Source organism: Aspergillus fijiensis (assembly GCF_003184825.1).
Source record: "Aspergillus fijiensis CBS 313.89 unplaced genomic scaffold BO72scaffold_48, whole genome shotgun sequence".
Lineage (NCBI taxonomy): Eukaryota > Fungi > Ascomycota > Eurotiomycetes > Eurotiales > Aspergillaceae > Aspergillus > Aspergillus fijiensis.
The window spans coordinates 85,935-110,169 of NW_024469024.1; the positions used below are offsets into that span (position 1 = coordinate 85,935).

General features: G+C 57.9%; 4 protein-coding genes across 4 annotated transcripts; 2 read left to right on the forward strand and 2 right to left on the reverse strand.

The window, feature by feature from the left end:
• Nucleotides 1-531: 531 nt before the first annotated feature.
• On the reverse strand, nt 532-1,921 carry BO72DRAFT_450695 (uncharacterized protein). The gene is made up of 5 exons (XM_040945316.1): nt 1,650-1,921; nt 1,449-1,565; nt 1,186-1,310; nt 1,015-1,084; nt 532-898 (listed from the first exon to the last, which is right to left on the reverse strand). The coding sequence occupies exons 1-5, from the start codon at nt 1,876-1,878 to the stop codon at nt 636-638; spliced, it is 804 nt and encodes a 267-aa protein (XP_040798448.1). The 5' UTR covers nt 1,879-1,921; the 3' UTR covers nt 532-635.
• An 808-nt stretch (nt 1,922-2,729) lies between these two features.
• Nucleotides 2,730-16,025, forward strand: BO72DRAFT_515889 (acetyl-CoA synthetase-like protein; the record flags this gene model as incomplete). Its single annotated transcript, XM_040949560.1, has 2 exons — nt 2,730-3,275; nt 3,333-16,025. 2 exons carry the CDS (start codon nt 2,730-2,732, stop codon nt 16,023-16,025), a joined length of 13,239 nt encoding a protein of 4,412 aa, XP_040798449.1.
• Nucleotides 16,026-16,353: 328 nt separating this feature from the next.
• BO72DRAFT_435161 (uncharacterized protein) lies at nt 16,354-17,549 on the reverse strand (the record flags this gene model as incomplete). Its single annotated transcript, XM_040943271.1, has 3 exons — nt 17,160-17,549; nt 16,906-17,042; nt 16,354-16,824 (listed from the first exon to the last, which is right to left on the reverse strand). Exons 1-3 carry the CDS (start codon nt 17,500-17,502, stop codon nt 16,354-16,356), a joined length of 951 nt encoding a protein of 316 aa, XP_040798450.1. The 5' UTR covers nt 17,503-17,549.
• A 1,094-nt stretch (nt 17,550-18,643) lies between these two features.
• On the forward strand, nt 18,644-23,754 carry BO72DRAFT_515913 (P-loop containing nucleoside triphosphate hydrolase protein; the record flags this gene model as incomplete). Its single annotated transcript, XM_040949561.1, has 5 exons — nt 18,644-19,118; nt 19,193-19,509; nt 19,592-19,966; nt 20,061-20,241; nt 20,362-23,754. Exons 1-5 carry the CDS (start codon nt 18,783-18,785, stop codon nt 23,752-23,754), a joined length of 4,602 nt encoding a protein of 1,533 aa, XP_040798451.1. The 5' UTR covers nt 18,644-18,782.
• Nucleotides 23,755-24,235: the final 481 nt, after the last annotated feature.

Below are 24,235 nucleotides of genomic sequence, written 5' to 3' on the forward strand. Positions count from 1 at the left end.
TGACGCAGAGGCTAACTAGTTATCAGCCACCCACGCTTAGGACTCTCTCGGGGTTTCTATTTCACTTGCAATTCAAGGGTTTCTTGATTTTCTTCTAATATCCGATGGATTGCATGCTGAATAGACACACAGACCCGGGTGACTTGTCAAGCGGCCTAGACGATACGGTATCGTGGTGAGGTCCTTCTTGAACCGTGACTGCGGAATTGGGGAGCGGAGTATGGCTGCCTCCGTCCAAGAACGACCCCGATTGATTATGTCGGGGCAGAAGGCGCATTGACTGATGAGCATTCAGGGAAGAAGCGACGGAGACGTAATCCCTGGACTGCCTTTATTCCCAATGTCATTTTTCTGGACTGTTATGGTCAAAGCCGTTGGGAATTGCGCCCTAAGATACCTGCAGAGATCCAAGCGAGTATGAAAACCAGGCAGTCAATCTCCGCTTGAAGAATTTAATTTTGGCACAGTACAAACAAAAAAAAAGACTCAAGAATAATAAACTAGATCCAATGTCATTGATTCCCTTCACCCCTCCGAGCCAAGTTGTATTTGCTACGTCGCCATCCAACCCACTCCCAACGTCTTCTCTTGCCCTCTCCCTCGCCGTCTTCCCCTTATGTCTACAAAATCGAGGCTCAGTGATATCGACTGCGCTGTAACATCGCATGGTGCTCAACATGCCCCTCCGGAGTCACCGACCTCTCTGGCACCCCGTCGCGGAACTCCAATGCGCGCGGTGCCAGCCAGCTCTCCACACTGTTCCAGTTGACGCACAGGTGGTTGGCCGCCGTGCGGTTGATGAGCGGCTTATGCTCGTTGTCTGCGCCGAGGAACCAGCCCGAGAGCGCCACGTCGGCGCGGCACCGCACGCCCTGTAGCAGGACGTTGACGCAGTGGTCTGGATTGAGTGGGGATTTTTACAGTCAGTCTTTCTTGTCTCACCCAGATGTCCTCCCCCCGTTTGTAGGAAATCAGGGTGATGACGAGGGGACGGGAAAGAGAATCGGAACTCACCGCGGTCCTTCTCGGTGATGTTCTTGGCAATCCGCACGTCTTCACGGCTGTATTGGCGCTTCAGCCAGTCCTGAGATGGAGAATGTGGTTACCAATGGAGATCCATCGCACGCGAACGAAAAGAGACAACGAGAGACAACCAGAACATAAATGAAAAGGAGAGAGACCGACCATGCAGTGCAGCTCCCCGTACACCCGGAGATAGGCCAGGTAACCTCCGTTCTCCAGTTCGATGGAGTCGTCGCCGTACTCGCCCCATTGAATCATCTCGTCTTTCGTGGCGCGGAAGAAGGATTCTGTCGCGGTTAGAGTTTGTAGAGCACTCGGAGGAGAGGAGGTTGGGTGGTGAAAGATAGAGTTGGAGACAAGGCGGAAGGGAAGGGATAGAGGCCGGCATCCTAGCAGGCAGACAGAGGATGCGGAGGACTGCATACTCCTCATGAGATTATCCCAGCTTTCTTCCAGCTCGGGTCGTGGATCGCCGCCATAAGGATTGTACGCGTAGATGTCCATGACACTCGGCTCATAGTAGATGCCCGTCTTCAGCGGCGCTATGTGGTAAGATCAAGCAGTCAGCAGAGCACACGGGGCTGTTGTTTCCCACCAGTTCTATTCTGAAGGGGAGGTGAGTTTACACTCTGGCAGATCCGGACAGTAGTTCTTCATCGCAGCCGTCCAAGTGCGGCTGTTCACGTAGAAAATGGCATTCCCGATGATCAAGGTGAGGTTCATCAGGGTCAGGAACGGTAAGCGAGAGGGGAACCGACACCATTTTCTCCAGCCGAACCTGTGAGAAGTGTCTCCGGGCGGGAAGCCCAGCCGACTGTAGGAGTAGGACCGGCCTTGAGTTCTGCCCTTGATCATTTTTGAGGTGGATGAGAGTTTTCCTCCCTGGACTGGATTCGAGTTGGCACGAGAGGAGGAAAGCAGGAGGGGCGAAAGGGAGCAGGAAAGACTTTGGACTGTATACTGTGTACTGAGTACTGACCTACCGACCAGGAAGATTATTGCTATCGGCATACCAGTCAGCCTGCATGCACTGCACTGCACTTGCCAGTACTGGGTGGGTGGGAGATCAGAGAGTGCCCTCAAATTTCGACAACGCGGGGACAGCACTGGTCAGGTTTGGTAAGCAGTTGTAACAGTAGAGTACGGTACGGTAAAGTTTCTGTCCTGAATCAAAGTACGATACAGTACCTAGCTAGTACACTCAATGGTATGAAATGTAACAAGTCTCTGTATTTAACACAATAAATGTTGTCGATACCCTGTAACACATGCCGTCTCCACCCTTCGCCGAAGTCGGCAGCTCGTATATGTAGATGCAGATGAGCATACATATGTACAGTACCTATTAATTAACTTGTATCACTCCCTCTCTGTATTCAGCCGACAAGAGCTTGACTCCTCCAATCAGCTACCTACGTTAGTTCCCACCATAATTTAGGTCCAGGTGAACGTGTTTGTTGGTTGATGACACGAAAAACAACACGATAATCTCGGGGCGAAGCTGATAGCGGCTGCGCAGACGGCTGGGGTGCAATTCGATGAAGCAGTGAAGCACAAGACACCACACTCCCTGACTCTGACAGCGAGGTTGCATTGGACTATTATTTTCAGGGTCGAGCTCCGTTCTATTGAGTAAGAGAGACACAAGACAGACCACAGTGCTGCTCCGGCTGGACTCCGTTCTGGGAGGCCCTACACCACACACGATGAACACCGAATTCTACGGCATCAGCCAGAGCGACTGGACTCGCATCAAGGCATGGAATGCGCACTGTCCCGAGGCTATCGACTATACTCTCCATGATCTCATCCATCTCCGGACGCAATTCCAACCCACGTTGCCCGCCATCCAGGCCTGGGATGGCCGGCTCACGTATGCCGCGCTGGACACCGTCACTACGCGCCTGGCGCACTGGCTGGGGACACAGGGGGTCCAGCCTGGCTCACGCGTGCCCATCGCTTTCATCAAGTCTTCGTGGGCGGTCGTCGCGATGATCGCCGTCATGAAGGCTGGCGGCGCCTTCCTTCCGCTCGACTGGTCCCAGCCTGCCAGTCGCACGCTGGAGGTCCTGGACCAGGTCCAGCCCACGGTGCTGTTAGCTTCGACCTCGCTTCTCGACCGCCTCTCAGGCATGCGGTTGCAGACGCGACTGGTCGCGGTGGATCAGAGTCTGGTGGATTCCCTGCCTATCGACGACCGTCCATTGAAGCGGTTGGTCTCGCCGACCGATCCGGCTCTTTGCATGTACACAGTAAGCCTCGACTGTCCTCAAGCCGAGCAAGGTCCGCGTGCTAACCGAATGATGTAGTCGGGCAGCACAGGCCGACCCACTGGGGTCCTGATCCAACACAGGGCCATCGCAACGGTGAGTGTGAGGGTTGGCCCGAGCTATCAGTATGGGCCCCAGTCGCGCGTGGCCCAGTTTGCCGCCTACATTTGGCTGGTGTGCGCCAACGAGATCTTCACGACCTTGGTCTGGGGCGGGCAGGTTTGCATCCCCTCGGAATCCCAGCGACTCGATGACCCTACTGGTTTCATTCGCGATCACGGAATCTCCCTAATCCATGCCACCCCTGCTTTTCTGACCTCCATCCAGCCCGAGGATGTTCCCTCGGTGCAGGTCATTGGAATCGGCGGCGATCGGGTCCCCGAGGAATTGGCGAGGAAGTGGTCCCAGTTCGCACACGTGGTTCTGGGTTATGGGTCTACAGAAACGAACCTGTGTATCAACCATCCCTTTCGTCAGATGGAGGAGGAGGAGGAGGAGGAGAAGAAGGAGGAGAGAATGGCGGGTACTCTGGCGGGGAAGCCCGTTGGCGCAGTGGCATGGATAGTGAAGGCTGGGAACCACGAGGAATTGTGTCCCATTGGCGAAATCGGCGATCTGGTGATCGAGAGCCACGGGCTTGCACTGCAGTATCTTGGTCAAGAATCGAAGACGGCCGACACTTTCATCACTCCTCCGGCCTGGAGTCGAACAATCCGCCCACGTGGAGAGACGCGATGGTGTAAAATAGGAGATAAAGCCTCGTACGGCACCGACGGCTCGATTAGGATCCACGGCCGAAATGGCAGTGTTGTGAAGGTTCGGGGCCAGCGCGTGGGATTGCCTGAGGTCCAGCGCGCCTTGGATAAATGCCTATCCCTGCCCAGTGTCGGGATCGTAGAGGCTATCAAGCTCAAAGCAGTCGAGGGGGAGGAGGCTCGACTGGTGGCTTTCCTCTTGACTCCCGGCACAAACTTGGATGCAATAAGTCCAGGACTGAAAGACCGTCTTTCCTCACTTCTTCCGGAGTACATGCTACCCACTGCATTTCTCCCCCTCGCTGAAATTCCAATGACAGCGAGTGGGAAGATTGACCGACCGCGACTACATGAGCTCGCTTCCTCCCTGAGCGTTGCAGACCTGGCAACCTGGGCCCCGCGCAGTCACGAAACCAGTGAGCCAACCTCGGTAAAGCTGACTGCTGAGGAGCTGCTTCTGCGAGAGATGTGGTCGAAGATCCTCAATGTACCGGCCAACCGCATTTCAGCCCATGACGAGTTCTTCAGTTTAGGCGGGCACTCCGTGTCGGCGATCCAGCTGGTGACTCTCGCACGACGTGCAGGAGTGAGCCTGTCGGTAGAAGGAATATTCAAGAACCCTCATCTTTCCAGCATGGCTCTGGTAACCGAACCCATGTCTACAGACGAGACAGCTACCGAACAGATTTTGCCTTTTGCTTTGCTTGAGGGAACTCCTTTACTGAAGGAGCGTATCATAGATGAGATCATCTCCACCACATCCATCTCATTGTCTGAGATCGAAGATATATACCCTTGTACCAGCCTACAAGCGGGTCTCTTCTCGTCATCTTTGAGGAATCCAGGCACCTATATCATCACATCCAGGATGTCCCTGCCGGACACCATTGATGTAGAGCGACTCGAGAGGGCATGGCGGATGGTGGTCTTCAAGACGCCTATTCTTCGAACTCGGCTGGCTCACACTTCAGCGGGATTTGTCCAAGTCGTGCTCAAAAATGATTTTGACTGGCAAATGATGGCCATCCCAAGATCCCCGCCATCTGAAGAGGAGAATCCGCATGAGCTTCATTCGGGCGAGCGGCTCACCCATTATCGTGTGACAAGGCAACAAGATACCGAGCCAAGACTCTTTACGTGGGAGATCCACCATGCGCTGATCGACGCCTGGTCGCAGCAAGCGGTTCTGCGGATGGTAGAAGCAGAATATCGCAACCATCCAGCGACCCGTGAGACTTGCCATGGCCATTTCAGCTCTTTCATCAAGTATGTCCTCCAGAAGGAGAGGGACGTTGGCACCGCCCAGTACTGGAGACACCAACTGGCTGGAGCTGCAGCTTTGCCCTGGCCTCCTCTTCCATACCCGAGATACCAACCTATTGGAGACTCAATCATCCGCCGAAGGATCTCCTTCGCTCCTCGAGCAAAGGGGTCCTCATTCACAACGGCAACTGTAATACGCGCAGCGTGGGCATTACTGTTGACCCAGTACGGAAACACAAACGATGTGATCTTTGGGGCCACAGTGAGCGGGCGAGAGTCCCCAGTGCCCCATATCGAGGATATCATCGGGCCAACCATTGCGACCTCGCCGGTACGGTTGCAGATTGATCGATCCCAGCCCGTTCATACGTTTCTCCAAATCGTCCAAGCTCACGCGGTGGATATGATGCCATTTGAGAGTTTTGGACTGCACAATATCCGCCGCCTAGACCCGGAGATTGCGCACGCCTGCGATTTCCAAACTCTACTAGTCATTCGTTCCTCCAATGAGGGGGAGGAGCAGGAGCTATTGGGGGAGCAGTTCCAGGTCGAGGCGTGGGATGGGTCCCTGACATACGCTCTAACCCTGGAATGTGCCTTGCTGGAGGACGGTGGGGCTTCGTGTCAAGCCACCTTTGACCAGCAAGTCCTTCCACCGGCCCAGATCGACCTTATCCTAGGCCAGCTAGAGCACGTATGTCGTTTGCTTGGCTCCGAGAATAGCAGCGAGACTTGCATCCATGACCTGGATCTGTTGAGCCAATCCGATCGGGAGTTGATTTGGGGTTGGAACTCGACCCTGCCGCCGACCATCAACCGATGCATCCATGATGTCTTCCGGGACGAGGTGGAGCACCATCCGGATGCGGTGGCTATTGATGCATGGGATGGATCCTTGACCTACAGGCAGTTGGATGAGCTCGCGACCAGCCTAGCTCATCTCTTGCAAGGCTCCGAGGGCATCGCAGTGGAGGACATCGTGCCAGTCTGCTTTCGCAAGTCGAAATGGACCATCGTAGCCATGCTGGCCCTGTGGAAGGCCGGAGGAGCCTTCGCCTCCATTGACGCCGGTCACCCCGCGTCCTGGATTAGAATGATCAGCAACAATGTCCAGGCCAAGCTAGCCCTATGCTCCCAGGAGGTTGCGCAGTCTTTTCCAGAGGGCACGCGTGTTCTAATCGTCGATGAGGCGCTCCTAGACCGCATTCCGCAAGTTCAGAGCCCACTCACCGTAAGTGTTCAGCCTGAGAACGTGGCGTATGTGATCCACACCTCAGGGAGCACGGGCGTACCCAAGGGCATTGTACACGAGCATCGCACCTACATCTCAGGCGTGGTGAACCGGATGCCCTCCATGTTTCGCAGCCGCCACTCGCGCGCCCTGCAGTTTGCATCCTACAGCTTTGACGTTTCCGTCGAGGATATTTGGACGACCCTGCTGGTGGGTGGAGTTGTTTGCGTGCCCTCCGATCACGATCGTGTCAATGACCTGGTCAATTACATGAATCGCACTAAAGTCAACTACGCCGAACTGACCCCATCTTTCACCCGAACACTATCCCCAGACTCTCTACCGCACCTGAAAATCCTCTCTTTGAGCGGGGAAGCCTCCACAGACGTGGACCGCGATCTCTGGGTATCTCATGTTACCCTGCTAGACGAATATGGTCCTGCTGAGATTGCCATCAAGAGCCACCTCAAACAGAAGCAGCCTGATTCCATGGCGTCCGACAAAGGACAGAGCGTGGCGTGTCTCAGCTGGATCGTTAACATCGAAGATCATCACAAGCTACAGATGGCTGGGGCTGTCGGGGAGCTAGTACTTGAGGGCCCTATCCTCTCGCGGGGGTATCTCAACCAGCCCACCAAGACCCGCGAGGTGTACATTGACAACCCGGCGTGGCTGCCGGCCTCGCGATACGGCCCTCGACGGCTGTTCCGGACCGGAGATCTCGCGCGATATAATCCCGATGGGACGGTCCATATTCTCGGGCGCAAGGATACCCAAGTCAAGCTCCGGGGCCATCGGATCGAGCTCAGCCAGGTAGAGTACCATGCGCGCCAACAGCTGCCACCGCATGTCGAAGTCGTCTGTGAGCTTGTCACGCTGGAAAGCGGCAGCAAAAATGGTAATATTGTCCTCTTCGTCTGCAGTGACCCAGCCCATGGGGCATTGAGCCGGGAGACTGTCATGTCATTTATCGACGCGCTGCGAGATCCCCTGAGCGCCGCCCTCCCTACCTACATGGTTCCATCCGCACTGGTGGCGTTGGATGTCCTGCCCGTCAACATGTCCAGGAAAGTGGACCGGATGAAGTTGAAGTCCATTGCAGGGACGATGCCCACGGAACAGATCTTTTACTTCTCGTCGACCACATCCCACTCAAAGCGAGAGCCTCAAACCGCCAGCGAGCGTCAGCTGCAGGCTCTTTGGGCCCAGGTGTTCGAGACCAATTCCTCCACCATCAGCGCAGAAGATAGCTTCCTCGAACGCGGCGGAGATTCAATCCTGGCCATCAAGCTGGTCTCGCTGGCTGGTCGAGCGCCGGATGCCCCAAAGCTCACAGTGCGTCAGATCTTCCAATATCCGGTTCTATGTGACCTGGCTGCCGCGATGGATGATCAGCCGACAACCGCTGTTGCAGCCCCGCCGGCATCATCGGTTCCTTTTGACTGTTTGGCGCGAGAGACCATTACGGTGATCAAGGAGGAGGTAGCGCAGGTCTGCTCCGTGCTGCCGGAGAAGATTGACGATATATATCCTTGCAGCCCCTTGCAAGAAGGTTTGATGGCGCTGTCAGAAAAGAACCCAGGAACATATATTTCACGGCTGGTGTTCGACGTGCGCCCCGACGTCAATCTTGATAAGTTTCATCACGCATGGTCACAAGTCTATGCTCGTACGGCTACCCTACGTACCCGTATCGTGCAATTAGAGAATCAAATGCTCCAAGTGGTAGTCCGAGGCTCGTTGGCGTGGGATTCTGCAGGTACTGTGGAAGAATTCTTGAACCGCACGTCCGACCTGACCATGGGGTCGGGTCAGCCTCTGTTTCAATGTGGAATCGTACATCGACTCGATAGCAGCCCATGTCTCGTTCTTGTCGCGCATCACGCCATTTATGACGGGTGGTCGATGCCTCTCTTGCTTGACCAGGTTACCCAGGCGTATAATGACGAGCCCCCGTGGGATCAGCCTGTGCCGGAATTTAAGCAATTTATCAAGTACCTGGGGACGATCGACCGAGATCAGCATGCGGCCTACTGGAGGGACCAGCTTCAAGGAGCGGCGCAGTCAACTAGCTACCCCCCTTGCCCTAAAGCAGACTATGTTCCACTACCCGACCAGACGATTGTGCGCGAGATGGATCTTCCGTCTGGACCCGGAGGGGAGATCACCACCCTGCCTACATTGCTGCGTGCAGCGTGGGTGCTGCTGGCAGCCAGACAGACTGACTCGCAGGATGTGGTCTTTGGAGCCACGCTTAGTGGCCGGAATGCCCCCGTGCCGCAGATTAATGCAATGGTCGGACCAGTCTTTGCCACGGTGCCGATTCGAGTGCGTCTATCTCTCGCCTGGACGGTGCACGACTTCATCCGACGGGCGCATGGCCAGGCCCTGGAGATGATGGAGTTCGAACATCTGGGGTTACCTGATATCCAGAGGATCAACGCCGACACCCGTGCAGCCTGCAACTTCGGCACTCTTCTGGTGATGCAGACCCCGACAGCACACGTTGACGGCGATACACCACGCCTGCTGAGCCAGCGAGAGGACCAGCGTCTGCGCGGCGATTACTCGGCCTTCAATCCGTACCCAGCTATGCTTCAGTTCTTCCCCCTGGCCAAAGATCGACTGGCCATGAACCTGAACTTTGACTCGCGGATACTGACTCCGGACGAAGCACAACGCGCACTGGACCAGCTTGCGCATATTATTGTTTGCTTCTGCACCAGTTCGCCGGAAATTACATTGGACGAGTTACCATTCTTGACTGACAATGACAAAGCGACCATCCTCAGGTGGAATGCAAACGGTATTGCCCCTGCGATGGTTGCTGGATGCGTCCACGACTACATAGAAGCCCGAAGTCAGAGGCACCCCGACAAGATTGCCATTGAGGCTTGGGACGGCGTGCTTTCGTACGGCGATTTAATTCACCTCTCCGGGATCGTGGCGCAACAGCTTCTCGCGTCCGGGGTAACGGCGGAGGACATAATCCCCGTCTGCTTCGAGAAATCCCAGTACACGGCAGTGGCCATGCTGGGGGTTCTCAAGGCCGGGGCAGCCTTCAGTCTCCTGGACCCAGGACATCCAGTCGAACGGCTGCGCCGGATTGCAGATGAGGCCCATGCCAAGATCATCGTCACCTCCGTCGACTGTGCCCGGCTGTTCGTGAACGATGGCTCGGGCCGGGTGGTCATCACGGTCTCTCGTGAGACCGCGCATCTCGCCCAGACCATACAACGGTTGCGACAGCCACTCGTCGCGTCTGACCCGACCCATCTGGCATGCCTGGTCTTCACATCAGGCAGTACCGGCACGCCGAAGGGCATCATGCTGCAGCACGCGGCGATCTGCACGAGCGCCCTGACTCACGGGCCGGCGCTGGGCCTGGACGAGAATTCGCGAGTTCTGCAGTTCGCATCGCACGCGTTCGACATGGCGGTCTACGACTTCTGTACCACATTGATGCTCGGTGGCTGCGTCTGCATCCCCTCCGACGAGGACAAGATGAACCACGTGAACCGCGCGATCGCCAGCCTGGCAGCCAACTGGGCCTTCTTCACCCCGTCGACAGCTACCCTGCTGATACCGGACGAGGTCCCCTCGCTGCGCACCCTGGTCCTGGGAGGGGAGTCCGTGACCCAAGAAATTCTCGATACCTGGGTCAGCCGGGTCAATGTCTATCAGTGCTCCGGCCCCGCCGAAACGACCACCTGCATCGGGGGCAAAATGCAGCCAGGCAGCGCGAAAAACTGTCTGGGCAAGGGCCTGGGCGCGTTGTCGTGGGTGGTCGACCCGGCAAATCATGACATCCTCCTCCCGATAGGTCTCGTCGGCGAGATGGTCCTGGAGGGCCCGGTGCTCGCGCGAGGCTACCTTAACAGCCATGACCAAACCAGTGCGCAATTCTTCACGAACCCGTCTTGGGCGAGGGGGCAAGGGCCCTCTTCCACCAAACCACGCCGATTCTACAAGACAGGTGACCTGGTCAGGTACGGTGCCGATGGGAGTCTCTTGTTCATGGGTCGCAAGGATACCCAGGTCAAGATACGGGGCCAACGAGTCGAGGTGAACGAGATTGAGGACTGTATTCGATCCCATAGCCGAGGCTGGGAGGTGGCCGTCGACGTTGTTGAATCCGGCCACCCGGGCCAAAGCAGGAAGCTCGCCGCATTTCTGGTCCACCACCCCGGCCAGCATCCTGCTTCTGGGCACGAAGACCCAGATTCGGCCTTGTTGGTCGCGGAACCCGCCCCAGACTGGAATTCTGCGGTGTGTGCGCTGGCGCAGCATCTGTCTGCTCAGCTGCCCAGTTATATGATTCCGGCCGCCTTCGTCCCCCTGAGGCACCTGCCATCGAGCACCTCGGGTAAAGTCGATCGCAAGGCCCTCCGGGCGTTGGGACTTTCTCTCAGTCCAGAGCAGCTGGGAGCCATGGCGGCGGCCGACGAGGTGGTGGAGATCGTCGTGCCCAGCACCCCCGCAGAGCTCAAAATGCGGAATCTGTGGGCGACGGTGTTGCACCTCGACGGGTCCGCAATTGCCGCCAGCGATAACTTCTTCGCTTTGGGTGGCGACTCCCTTCTGGCTATGAGGCTTGTGGCATCCGGCCGTCGTGTCGGTATCACCCTGACTGTGGCCGGGATATTCAACACTCCTGTTCTCCAGGACATGGCCAAGTCTGTCCAGATACAACCGGTCCGTGACGACGAGGAGGACGAGCAGGAGGAGGACGGAGTCCGCGCCACAAATGCAGTGGCATTTGAGTGCATCGCACATCTTGGGCCGTTGGATGAACTCATATCCGAAGTAGCGGATGCATGTGGGCGAGGAAAGAACATTGTCGACATTTTACCATGCACGCCGTTGCAGGCCGGGTTAATGGCACTTTCCGTGCGCAAGACCGGTTCGTACATCGCGCAGGAGGTGTACCGCATCCAACCCGGTGTTGACATCCCACGGTTTCAAAAGGCCTGTGAAGCGGCGGTGGAGGCATACCCGATTCTCCGGACTTCCATCGTCCAACTCTCCTCTTCCTCTGACATGATTCAAGTGGTATATCAAGAAGGCATTACTTGGCAGGCGCCCGCGGTGGCCTTGGACGACTACCTGGTCTTTGACCAACAATCCTCCATCGGTCTCGGGGACCCGTTGACTCGTTGGGCCATTTGCTGCAGCCAGAATGGACACGCTTACTTTGTCTGGACGAAGCACCACTCCTCCTACGATGGGTTCTCTGCCCCGCTGGTTCTTCGACACATCGAGCAGGCGTACGCCGACCTGGACTCGCCGAAGGCCTCCCAGCCGAGCCCCGTGTCTTTTGCCACCTTTATCAAGCATCTCCAGTGCCAGCCGGTCGGCGAGCAACGGGATTACTGGCGCTCATATCTGGAAAATGCGAGCGTTGGCAGTTTTCCTGGTGCGACTTCGACTCTCGCTGATTTGGCCCACCCCACGCAGACCGTCAGTCACCAGATCCAGGGCTGTGTCCCTTCGGCGCCGCTGTCAATCACCTTTTCGAACCTGGTGCAGGCCGCGTGGGCTCTGGTTTTGTCGAAACACACCGGATCCAGCGACGTGGTGTTTGGGGCGACAGTGTCGGGACGCAATGTGGCTCTCCCAGGGGTGGAATCTGTTGTGGGACCAACCTTCACCACCGTCCCTGTTCGGCTCTCCCTCGACCCCCCGGGTATGCCGGTGGCGAAGTATCTGTCGCGAGTGCAATCTGAGGCCGCGCGGATGATTCCGTTTCAACACTTTGGTTTGCAGAATATCAAACACCTCGGCGAGGACATCGCCCGTCTCTGCGACTTCGACTGTCTCCTCGTGATTCAACCGCATCGTCAGGTATCGGAGAATTCCCTGCTGGTGATTGAGCGACTTGAGGGATCTGGTACCTTCCGAACCACCCCTCTGACGGTTCTCGTCGATGTCCAGGAGGGCGGGGCGGCCTTGGTCACCGCGCATTTTGATACCGCGTGGTTCGACCACGAGCTGGTTGAGAGGATGCTGCACCAGCTGGGTCAAGTCCTCGATCGACTCATTCACGCCGCGCCGGAGACTACGGTAGCCGATATCGAAGTCATCACCGATCAGGAGCTGGACCAGATCTGGGAATGGAACCACCTCGTGCCCCCCGCAACCACTCAGTGCATCCATGACACCATCCAAGAACAGATCACGGCACGGCCTGCTGCCTTCGCGGTGGAAGGTTGGGATGGCCGCCTGAGTTATGCCCTTCTCGACGAGTATTCAGGCAAGGTTGCCGATTACCTGGCGGAGTCCGGTATATCGCGGGGATCATACGTGCCCCTGCTGTTCGAGAAATCGGTGTGGGCGATCGTGGCCGTGCTGGCCGTCTTGAGGGCCGGCGCGGCATTTGTGCCAATCGACCCCTCCCATCCACGACATCGAGTCAAGTTCCTACTCCGACAGACTGAGTCGCGCCTTGTTCTAGCCTCGCCGCATTGCGGGTCAATTTGCGCCGAGCTGGAGGAAGGCTACTTCATCGTGAGTCCGGACGTCATCGCGGGGCTGGAGCGGCGCGGTGAGTGGGAGGGCATGCCGCGAGATGCCTCGAGTCCGGCCTACATCAGCTTCACGTCCGGGTCGACCGGCGAGCCCAAAGGCGCGGTGATCTCACACTCCGCCTACAGCTCCGGGGCGGCGGGTCATATTCCCGCGATCGCCATCGATCACCAGTCCCGGGTCCTGCAGTTTGCCTCCTTCTCGTTCGATACGTGCTTCGAGGACATTCTCACAACCTTGCTTGTGGGCGGATGTATCTGCATGCCGTCGGAGATGGAGCGCACCAACGACCTGCCTGGGTGCATCAATCGCTACGGCGTCAATTGGGCGCACCTGACGCCATCAGTCGCCAGTCTGCTTGATCCTGCGAGCGTGCCAGGACTCCGCGTGCTGCTGCTGGGTGGGGAAGCGATGTCCGGCAAACATGTGCAGCAATGGGCCCGCACGGTGCGGTTAATCAACGTGTATGGGCCGAGTGAACTGTGCGTCACCTGCGCGGTCAACCCCACTATGAGTGAATCGATGCCGACCAAGATCGGTCACACTGTCGGCGGCGTCCCCTGGATCGTCGACCCCGATGACCCGCAGAAACTGGCTCCTGTCGGCGCCATTGGGGAGTTGGTGTTTGAAGGACCCATCCTCGGCCAGGGCTACCTGCGCAACCCTCTGCAGACTGACCAGGTCTTCCTCCCTGCCCCACGCTGGCTGCAACGTGGTTCTCGGTCGACAGCGGGTCGGACGGGTTGTCGCGTCTATCGCACGGGGGATCTCGTTCGGTACGACCGCGATGGCAGTCTGATCTTCCACGGCAGACGAGACGCCCAGGTAAAGCTGCATGGTCAACGCATTGAACTAGGGGAGATTGAGTGGCAGATCAAAAGGGGATGCCTGGAGTCCGGCGAGGTCCGGGACGTGGTCGTCCAACTGGCAACCATCGCCCAGTCTTCTTGTCTGACGGCCTTTCTCTCTTTGACGGATGCGCCACAGGGCCAGACGATCCGGCTCTTGCAGACCCCTTCGTTCCTGGCCCTCGCGTCACGCATCCATGATTATTTGACCCGGGTTCTTCCATACTTCATGGTTCCATCAGTCTACGTCCCCCTTGGGACGATGCCGCTGACGCGATCGAAAAAAATTGACCGCATGCGTCTGCAAGAAATTGTCTCCGCAATCCCTCCGGAGCAACTCGTGCGACGGTCTGCGCTGGACCAGGACGCCGACATCGCGCCCCGGACGGCGCTGGAGATGACAGTGCAAGAGATCTGGTGCCGCGTGCTCAATCGCGAAGCGGCTGACGTCGCGCTGGGAACCTCCTTCTGGTCGTTGGGCGGGGACTCAATCTCCGCGCTGCGGGTCCTATCCTTCCTCCGTGCGCAGGGGATCCAGGTGACAGTCCAGAGCATCATGCAGTACAATACCCTTGGCTCATTCTGTGCGTTTCTGGAGGACATCGAGAGCAGCGAGGTCCCGTCTTCGAGCGTCTCTGACCCGGGTACGAGTGCCACCACCGCGGACACGAGTGTGTCCGGGGATGTAACGACGGCCGCGGCTGAAGAGAATTGGTTCCTGCTCTCGCCGATCCAGGCGCGGTTCTTCGAGCTGTATCCCGATGGAAATCCATCGTACCAGCTCAGCCACACGCTCACGCTTCGAAGAACTCTGGACATGGCGGAACTTCGCACTGCGGTCGAAGCTCTTGTCCAGCGCCACCCAATGCTACGGGCAAGGTTCACCCAGGACGACCATGGTCGCTGGCGGCAATGGGTCTCCCCGGACGTGTCCCAATCATATATGCTGTGGGGCTACCAAGATGAGGCCGATAGTCAGGATCTGCTGAGAGCCATGATTCGCCGCACGCATTCCAGCATCAATATCACCACAGGACCGATCCTAGCCGGGGAGCTGGTTACCACCCCTAACGGACAGGTTCTGCACCTGACCGCCCACCATCTAGCGTTGGACCTCGTTTCGTGGCGCATCTTGCTGGAAGACCTCGAGACTCTGCTCCATCCGGGCGGGATGCTCTCTCGCGATGCCCCTACTGCATCATATCAGGCGTGGTGCGAAGCCTTGGCCGGCGCTGCCTACGCAAGGAGCGGAGCCTGCCCCAACGACCCCGACGACGGTCTGCCCCCGTTCGCATTGATCCCCACCCCGTTCGCATTCTGGGGTACCACGCCGCAAGCAACGTCTGACGGTGCCTCCTCCAACACGCGGACCGTATCCCTGGACCCCGCGACCACCGCGCGCCTTCTCGCGCATGCTCCCCCGCCGGGTCACGGCAACCGCCCCCGGCCCGACCTCACCTTACTCGCAATCCTGCAGCACGCCTTCCTCGAGGTCTTCCCCGAGCGCACGGGCACTGCCCCGACGGCCGTCAACGTCTCGCACGGCCGCGACCTCTGTCTCGGGGACCGCGGCCTCGACGTCTCGCGCACCGTCGGTTGGTTCACGACCATGTACCCGACCCAAGGCTCCCCCATCGCGTCCCGCACCGTCCAGCAAGCGATCCACGCCTTCACCGAGCTCAACGCCGAGAGCCACCGGCTGGCTCTACCATTCTTCGTCGCCCGCTACCTCCGATTGTCCCTGCAAGGGACGGAGCTTCCGGAGCAGGAGCAGCACCCTGGGAACGAGGAGGGGCAGAGCGGGGAACAAGGGAGAATAGATATCCCAGAAATCATGTTCAACTACGCGGGCGTCTACCAGCAGCTGGAACGGCCGGACGCATTATTTGCGTTGAGGCGGGACACTGAGGACAATTCGCCAGAGGAGATGCATAGCGAGATGGCGCAAATGAAGATGCGGCATGCCGCGGTGTTTGAGATCGTGGCGCGGGTCCGCCAGGGTCACCTGCAGGTTGGGTTCTCCCACGGACTGGGGATGAAGCATCAGGCCAGGATCAGGGAGTGGATTCGGCGGTTCGAAGTGGAGTGTGGGGTTTTGGGTGGTTCTTGAGGGTTGTTGGGGCTTGAGATGGGGCCTTGCTTCCTTGACCGTAGGGAGAGAGGTTTGGGGGGGAGGGAGGGGGAACAATGGGCTCCTTCGCTAGGGTTGGGGCTGATGTGGTATTTCGGTATATATTTCTATACCACGGGAGAACACAGAACACAGGAGTCACAAGTCCCTTCCTTGTTCTTCTATTTCACTTGTTTTTTTTCTATCGCGTTGGTTGAAGCTAGACATCGAATTCGATTGGAAAAATATGTTGTGATCATCCTTAGGCACGCTGATCATAAGTTGCATGACTATATACATTGTCAAGCACCGGCCAAAGCATCATTTCCTACGACCAGAACATCAACCGCGGCTTTCCCCCGGTCACCTCTGCCGGCAGCAGCCCCATGAAGCTGGCCAACGCCACGCGGGGGGGAGCCGACTGCGTCTGTGTGACTTTTTCCTCGACCGCCGCCACCTCGTGCATGTTGCGCGAGTTGAAGATATACAGATCGCCCGCCTCGGGGTGGAAGCGGGTGTGGTCGCGCCCCGCCACCAGCTCCGGCGCATAGCCGTACGAGGCCGGGTCGCGGTACCGCAGTGCCTCCGGCGACCACTGCACGTCATAGATGGTCGTGTCGCCGCCGTCCGCCACCGAGGACAGGTACAAGTTGAACACCGCCTGGTGGGTGATGCGGCTGAGGATCCAGTCCTCGGTCAGGCAGTCGTACGGGCACCAGTCGCAGTGGATTGGCGTGCCGCGGTTGATGCTGCGGAAGATCCCGGAGAAGTACTGCTGCTGTTCCTGCTGCTGCTGCTGCTGCTGTTGGTGGTGGTGCATCGAATTCGGTGCTCGGTTCACGGCCAGTGATCGGGCCTGAAACCCCAGCTCGCTGGCAACCCCGACCTCCCACTCGGGCGCCACCAGCGCGGTAATGGCGGCCACGGTACGCTGCCACAGATTCGTCCCTGTGACGGCGGCCATGCGCGCGTGCAGATCCCCCAGCTTGGACACCTCGCTGAAGTACTGGGCCTTTTCTGCACCGGGGGAGGGCCGGGGTGGACGCGGTCTTTAGCTTTTGCTGAGGTGGCTGTTTACTCGGGGGTGAGGAGGGTAGGGACTGTTAGGGCTGGGCTGGGCTGGGCTGGACTTACCGTTCCCAGTACGACGGGTGAAATCCTCGGCCGACTGCGCCTGGAATTCAAACTGCGCCAGTCCGACCTTCTCCACGGGCGGTCCGGTTGCGTGCAGGTATGGGGTAAAGCGTGGAAGCAGATAGTGCAGCGACCGGGCGCTGAGGTCTTGATCGATGAAGCGCGGCACCTGGATCACGGGAGTCCGGCCGTAGAGGAGATCGAGGAAGGACTCGCGCGTCAGAGGAACCGGGTCGATGGTCTTCCAGCGGGAATCTGCGCGGTTAGGAGGCCGTAGGGCGGGTTTCTTTCTGGTGGTGGTCGTGTTGCTCATGGCAGTTGTGTAGGTGGTGGCCGCGGCCATGTGGGATAGGGCTCGCACGCTGCCGTTGGGCGGACAACGCCGCTGGACTGTAGACTGGATCATCAGGACTGGGATTATGACTGCTGAAAATCAAGGGATTTGGTTGAGATCTACTGGGATTGAGCAATTGAGTCAGTTCGAGATGTGAGAAGTCTGCGGAGTGTTACTATTGTGTTCTCTGACGGGGGAAAGGCATCCCCCCGCTCCTCGAAACCCCCTCTTCCTCGTAGGCTTCTGTTGTCGCACTAACTTCACCTCCATGATCTCCCCCCATTTCGCCATCCTCACCACCTTTCAACTAATCCCTAGACTGATTCGTTCTACTGGGATGGAGATAGGAGCAAGATGGTCCTAGTGTGACGATAGTGCGCGTGGTAAGGTAATACGAGCGCCGCGCACTTCGATTTCAAGTGATGTACGCGGTAAAGTACAGCTATCGTCCTATTACACAGATCTCCACAGTCTTGTTAGCGTACGTCTTCCTGGTGACTATACACATACTTACAATTGATACAAACAGGAGCAAGGCGGCGTTGTACTTCTTGTACAGAATAAGCAAGGGGTCCAGAACCAACGCACAGACCGGACTTGCGACTTCATCTGGGGGTACTTTGTTACTATAAAAGAAAGCTAGCACAATACAGTACAGATGTACAGAGTGAAGGGCCATAATTGGGCTATTAGGCACGAATTTCGATCTTTCCGTCCAGGTTGTTCCGGCTGGCGGTGCCACGTATTATATTACCAGGCTGTGATAGTGTACTTTATCCAATGTTACATACAGTATCTTTCCATTTTTGTTCTGGCTGTGTTTTTTTTTTTTTCGCACAGTATTGTAGCGTATCACGTACTATACAATGATACTGTACCACCATGAAATGTGATATACGATGCCAGTAGGGCGCGAATTGCGGTATTTTCAGTTCTTCCACCAACCTCTCAGTTGATGTTAATGTCAGCCATCGTGCAGTATACTGAGAAAAAAGGCCAAGGGTCAGATAGATAACGTGGATCAAACACGGGTGCGGGGCGGGGAGCTCCTGGGATTCAGGGTCTTTGCGACTGCCCACCTTCTCGCTCAGAGGACATGGGTCAAGTCTTCGAGAAACCGAGAAAAGGCAAGGCATCCGGCTAGGGAATTCGGTCCTATTGTACACTACGCCAGACCTTAGAGGCTGAAGCCTAAGAGCATCGAATACTACCCACCGTGGACTGGTTTGTTGAAAGCTTGATCGGCTGTCAAGCAGCAAGCAAGTATTGGCAGTGGTGCGCATTCAATCATGACCGTTGCCCTGCGCGTGTTCATGACGACCACGTCTCAACTAATCGTCTCTTTCATCGTCAACTCGGCGATTGTCGCTCTGACTCTACTGGCCCGCCTGGAATCCGCGGGTTCGATTGCGCATGCACCACGGGGCACTCTATACAAAGATCCAGATGGACGAGCTACGCCCTCTTCCGCTGCGCGGTACACTACCATGATGCCCAAGACGTATCTGTGCTTCTTCGCTTTGGTTGGAGCTGTTGTGTCGACGGGGATGACTTTCTACACAGCATTGACAACAAGTCTGTCACTGCACGGGTTGGTCCTCATGTATCTGCATTCGATGCCATGGGTATGATGGTTTTCTGTTCAGCGCACGCGGCTTGTAATAAAGGAGTCTAGCTAACTGATTTCATGCTGCTGGAGATCTTGATCTTGGGACAATGCATCTCTCTCGTTCACGCCAAGCACCCACGGCAGACCTTCCGGACAGGGATTTATATCGGCCTCTCCGCCAGCCTGCTAGTCTTCAACTTGAGTCTAAAATTGCTTGCGCTGAGTGTCGGATATGATCCCCAGCGAGTGGTTTCCGAACGTTTCCGGACGCAATGGATTGACCTCAGCGTGCAAATGGCGCTCGGCTCAGCCGTCATCCTGAGCTCTCTGTCCATGCACCGGCGGCCCGCCGTATACCGGAATGGTAGCATCGTCGACGGTCAATTCACAGTCTCACTCCTCCAAAGGTCGGGCCTACAATGTCATTCCTCTCTTTGCTGCTTCAAGATGATTAGAAAACTGTGCCTAATCCTAAGCGAGGGAATCTAGATACACATTCTCCTGGATCAACGCCCTACTCGACCATCCGCGCGACGGCGCGCAAATCGGGTTTCATGACCTGGCGGTCGTCGACCAGAAGAATCGGTCCCAACACCTGACGTCTCACTTTGAGTCGTCTGCGGCTAAAGATCTCGCCGCGCCGCTGTGGCTGCAGCTCTATCGCGCCCATCGTAGCGTCTTCTGGTGGCAATGGTTCCTGGTCGCCGTGCAGAACGTGGTCGCCTACGCCCCCCAGTTCTGCCTCTTCCACATTCTCCGGATCCTTGAGGGCCAGGGAGATGTCTCTCGTGTCACGACAGAATTGTTCATGTGGGCAATTGCCATGGGGCTTTCGCGGGTAGGGTTGGTGTTTGTGGATACGCGGTATGCTCCCCTCTCTGTTCCCTAGGGAATGAACATGGATGATCTTGGAGTCAGAGAAGAAATTGAAATTGACGAGTGGCGTGTGCGCCTCCAGACTCAATTGGGCCACGGGATCGCTGCTAGAGATTCCCTTGCGATCGCAGCTGTCTGCCTTGATCTTTCTGAAGTCTCTACGTCTGAAGGACATCAGGACCCCGAATGAGGAAAGTGAGAACGAATCGACGGAGACGGTCGGGGTAGGAAAGGCGCCCAAGGCTGAAGAGGATGCAGAGCATGTTGATCTAACGGGGCTGTTGTCCGATGATGAGGGCACAGGCATTGACACAGAGCCGGTTCCCTTGCGCGAGATGTCCTCCGATGATGCCCAATCCCGCGCGGCGACGACCCGGCCCCAGCGTCAGCCCCGGCCCCGGCTGAGCGCGGAGCAGGGCATTGTCAACCTGCTCGGGGTGGACGCGACGCGGGTAGTGGAGTTCGTTGCCCGGACGTACATCTTCCTGGGCATTGGGATCAGCCTGCTGGTGGCGGGGACTGCGCTGGTGCGGCTGATCGGCTGGATCCCCTTTGCGCTGGGCCTGCTGGCGCCCGTCGTGCTCATGCCGCTGAACCTGCTCGCCTCGCGCGCCTACGGGCAAGCCCAAGCAGGGCTAATGGTTCAGAGAGACGCCAAAGTGACCGCGGCCAGCGAAACGCTGCAGGGAATCCGGCAGATCAAGTGCGCGGCCAGCGAGCGGCAGTGGCAGGCCCGCCTGATGGCCATTCGCGCGCGCGAGTTGCACCACCAACGCCGCGTCTTCCTCTGGACAATCATCCTGCGCCTGTTCTGGATCTCCTCGCCGATCTTACTCTCTGTCATTGCCCTGGCCGCGTACGCATGGCTCCACGGCTCCCTCGCCCCCTCCGTGGCATTCACGGCGCTCGCCGTCTTCGGCAACCTCGAGGTCGCCCTCTCGGTCATCCCTTTCGCGCTGACCCAGGGTTTCGACGCTGCCGTCAGCTGCCGGCGAATCGAGCGTCTGCTGCGCCAGACAGAGCAGCCCAGGGCGGTGCTGCCCGCAGAGAAAGGGGAGATTGTGATTGAGCGGGCTACGATTGCGTGGCCGGCCGAGCAGCCGCCGCACGACGGTGGCCCGTCCCCGCGCAAAGATGTGAATCAGCACTTCCAGCTGCGGGAAGTGAATGCAGTCTTCCCTAAGGGCGAGCTAAGTCTGATCCAGGGCAAAAGTGGATCGGGGAAGAGCCTGCTCCTGGCTGCCATTGTCAACGAGGCGGAGATCCGCGCCGGAAAGGTGTATGTTCCATCCAGCCCGCCGGGGCAAGCCCTCACTAAGGCAGATGACTGGGTGCTTGATGCCTTGCTCGCTTACCTGCCGCAGCCGCCGTGGATTGAGAACGCCACGGTCCGCGAGAATATCCTTTTCGGCTTGCCCATGAATCCTGCCCGGTACGAAGAGACCCTCCGGGCGGCAGCGCTGGTCCAGGATCTGCAGCAGATGGAGCGGTCCGATCTCACTGAGGTTGGCGTCCAGGGCATCAATCTGAGCGGAGGCCAGCGATGGCGGCTCGGGTTGGCGAGAGCCTTGTACTCGCGGGCGGGGATTTTAGTGCTGGATGACATCTTCAGTGCGGTCGACGTGGGCGTCGCGCAGGTCCTGCTGGAGAGGGGTCTCCGAGGACCCCTGGGACAAGGTCGGACCATTCTCTTGGTGACCCACCATGAAGCCCTTTGCCTGCCCCATGCCTCGTACGTACTTCGTATCCGGGACGGCGGTCAATGCCATGGAGCCAGAGTCCCGTCTCCCCAGATCGATCTTCTGAGTCCACGGGAGACTCATCCTCCCGGCCACGCAGTCGGGGTGCCCGCCGTAGCTCCAGAGGAGGCGCTAAGATACCAAAATATGATGCACTTTGAGAATTCATGCGGAGATGCTAAGGGCAAGCTTGGTCCCACTGGAACGTCTCCTTGGATTCGCGACGAGTTCCGCGAGCGTGGCTCGGTGAAGTGGCGCGTCTATAGCCAGTACATTGCGCACTCAGGGGGTACGCTGGTCTGGGTACTGGCCATTCTGGTCGTCATTGCCTCCCAACTGGCCCTGTTTGGCCGCGGGTGGTGGATGAAGGTCTGGACGCAGTTCAACGAGAGGCTCGGCTCCCCAGCCATCCAGCTGGGCCCACCGGATCTGCAGCTGAACTACTATCTCACCATCTACGTGGTGATCTCGCTGTCGGCCAGCGTGCTCGAGGCCGGCAAGTGCGGGTTTGTCTATGTGGCGGCCCTCAACGCCTCCCACCGCTTGTTTCACTCGATGCTCGATGCGATCCTGCACGCGCCGCTGCGGTGGCTGAACACGGTGCCCACCGGCCAGATCCTCAACCGGCTGACGGCGGACTTTGCCCTGGTCGACTCGCGTGTCCCCGGAGACACGCACACGCTGCTGTCGGCAGCTACCGCGCTGGCGATCATCTGTATCTCCGGGGTGCTGGTGTCCGCGTGGGTGATTGTGCTGGAGCTGGCGCTGGTTGGCGGGTGTTTGTTATATGTGCGCCGGTTCCTGCCCGCGGCCCGCGATGTCAAGCGCCTCGAGGCCACGGCCAAGTCGCCGATTTTCGAGCTACACCGGTCCTGTCTGGCGGGGCTGGGAACCCTGCGCGCGTTCGGGGTGGCCGGGCGATACGCGGAGCGCATGCTGTGGCTGATCGACAACCAGGCACGTACGCACTGGGCGTTTGCGCTGATCACGCAGTGGGCGGCCTGGCGCATTGGGATCATTGGCGCATTGTTCGGCTTCCTGATTGTCGTGGCAGTGGCCGCCAAGCACGTCGACGCCCCGTTGGCCGGGTTCATCCTCACCGTGAGCCTGGAGTACAGCAAGATGCTGGAGGACCTGATGCGCCGCGTCATCGGCCTGCAGCTCAACATGAGCTCCACGGAGCGGGTGGTTGAATTCGCCAGCATCGAGACGGAGAATCACCTCGGAGGGCGCTCTACAGCCCCCGACTGGCCAGCCACGGGGGCGATCGCCATCCACAACCTCTCCATCAGATACGCTAACGAGCTGCCCTGGGTGCTGCGCGACATCAACCTCCAGATAGGCCCGCGCATGCACGTGGGCGTGATCGGCCGCACGGGGGCCGGCAAGTCGACGCTGGCGCTGGCTCTGCTTCGGGTTCTGGAGGCCGGCGGTGGCGGCGGAGGCCATATCACGATCGATGGCATCGACATCGCCTCTGTGCCCCTGGCAACCCTGCGCTCGCGCATTGCGCTGGTCCCGCAGGACCCCGTGCTCTACTCGGGCACCGTGCGCAGTAATCTCGACCCGTTCGGCCACTACAGCGACGGGGAGCTGCACGCCGCGCTGCAGCGCGTGCACTTCTCCCTGGGCCCCGCGCGCGAAGATGCTGCCGCATCGGCGGCACTGCTCAACCATCCCATCTCCCCGGGCGGAGCCAACCTGTCCCAAGGCCAGCGACAGATCCTGTGTCTGGCGCGGGCGCTGATCACACAGACCCGCATCGTGGTGCTGGACGAGGCAACCAGCGCGATCGACCCGGCGACGGACGCGCTGATTCAACGGGGGATCCGTGACGCCTTCAAGGAGCGCACGCTGATCGTGATCGCCCACCGGCTGGCCACCGTCGTCGACTTTGACCGCGTGGTGGTGCTCTCCCAGGGGATGGTCGAGGAGTATGGTCCGCCACGGACGCTGTACCAGGCGCACGGCCCATTCCATCACTTCGTGCAAGAGTCAAGGGATTGTGAGGAATTGAAGCGGGCGATGAATGTCTGATCCATCTCTGGGTGGCGGAGAACCATCGTGCTTACATCCCTTCACAATAAAGCTTGCTCATTTGGTTTCTCTAACATTCGAACATCTAATAAGTTGACAACAAATGCTCGGTTGCTTTTAAGAGTCGAAGATGGTATAAACTTATATATTTGATTGATTGATTTTGTCACTCTCAAAGAATATCAAGATGTTTTTTCTCAAACCTCATACCTTTATACCTTTAGAATTGTTGTACGTCAAGTAGCCCTGGGAAGAAAAGACGCGGAATCCAATCGAATACATTTTGGATACATATCTTACTCTTGGGCTTGAAGTAACGAACAACGGATTTCTATATCCCCAGAAAAGACGGGTTAGCTACATTTTTGAATTCCATCTGATCACCTTTACCAAATATATGTCTGCGGGTAGTTCTGCGTTTGTCTGGACTTCAATAACAACTTTCTTACTAGAATCTATTAAAAATCGGGATTTGTCTTGA

What these genes read in the sequence shown, in the direction of transcription:
- BO72DRAFT_450695 (XM_040945316.1), bottom strand. Translation starts at nt 1,878, where the DNA reads ATGATCAAGGGCAGAACTCAAGGCCGGTCCTACTCCTACAGTCGGCTG. An exon ending in CTGTCCGGATCTGCCAGAGT is followed by an intron (nt 1,566 to 1,649) that starts GTAAACTCACCT and finishes CTTACCACATAG; the next exon opens with CGCCGCTGAAGACGGGCATC. An exon ending in ACGGGGAGCTGCACTGCATG is followed by an intron (nt 1,085 to 1,185) that starts GTCGGTCTCTCT and finishes TCTCCATCTCAG; the next exon opens with GACTGGCTGAAGCGCCAATA.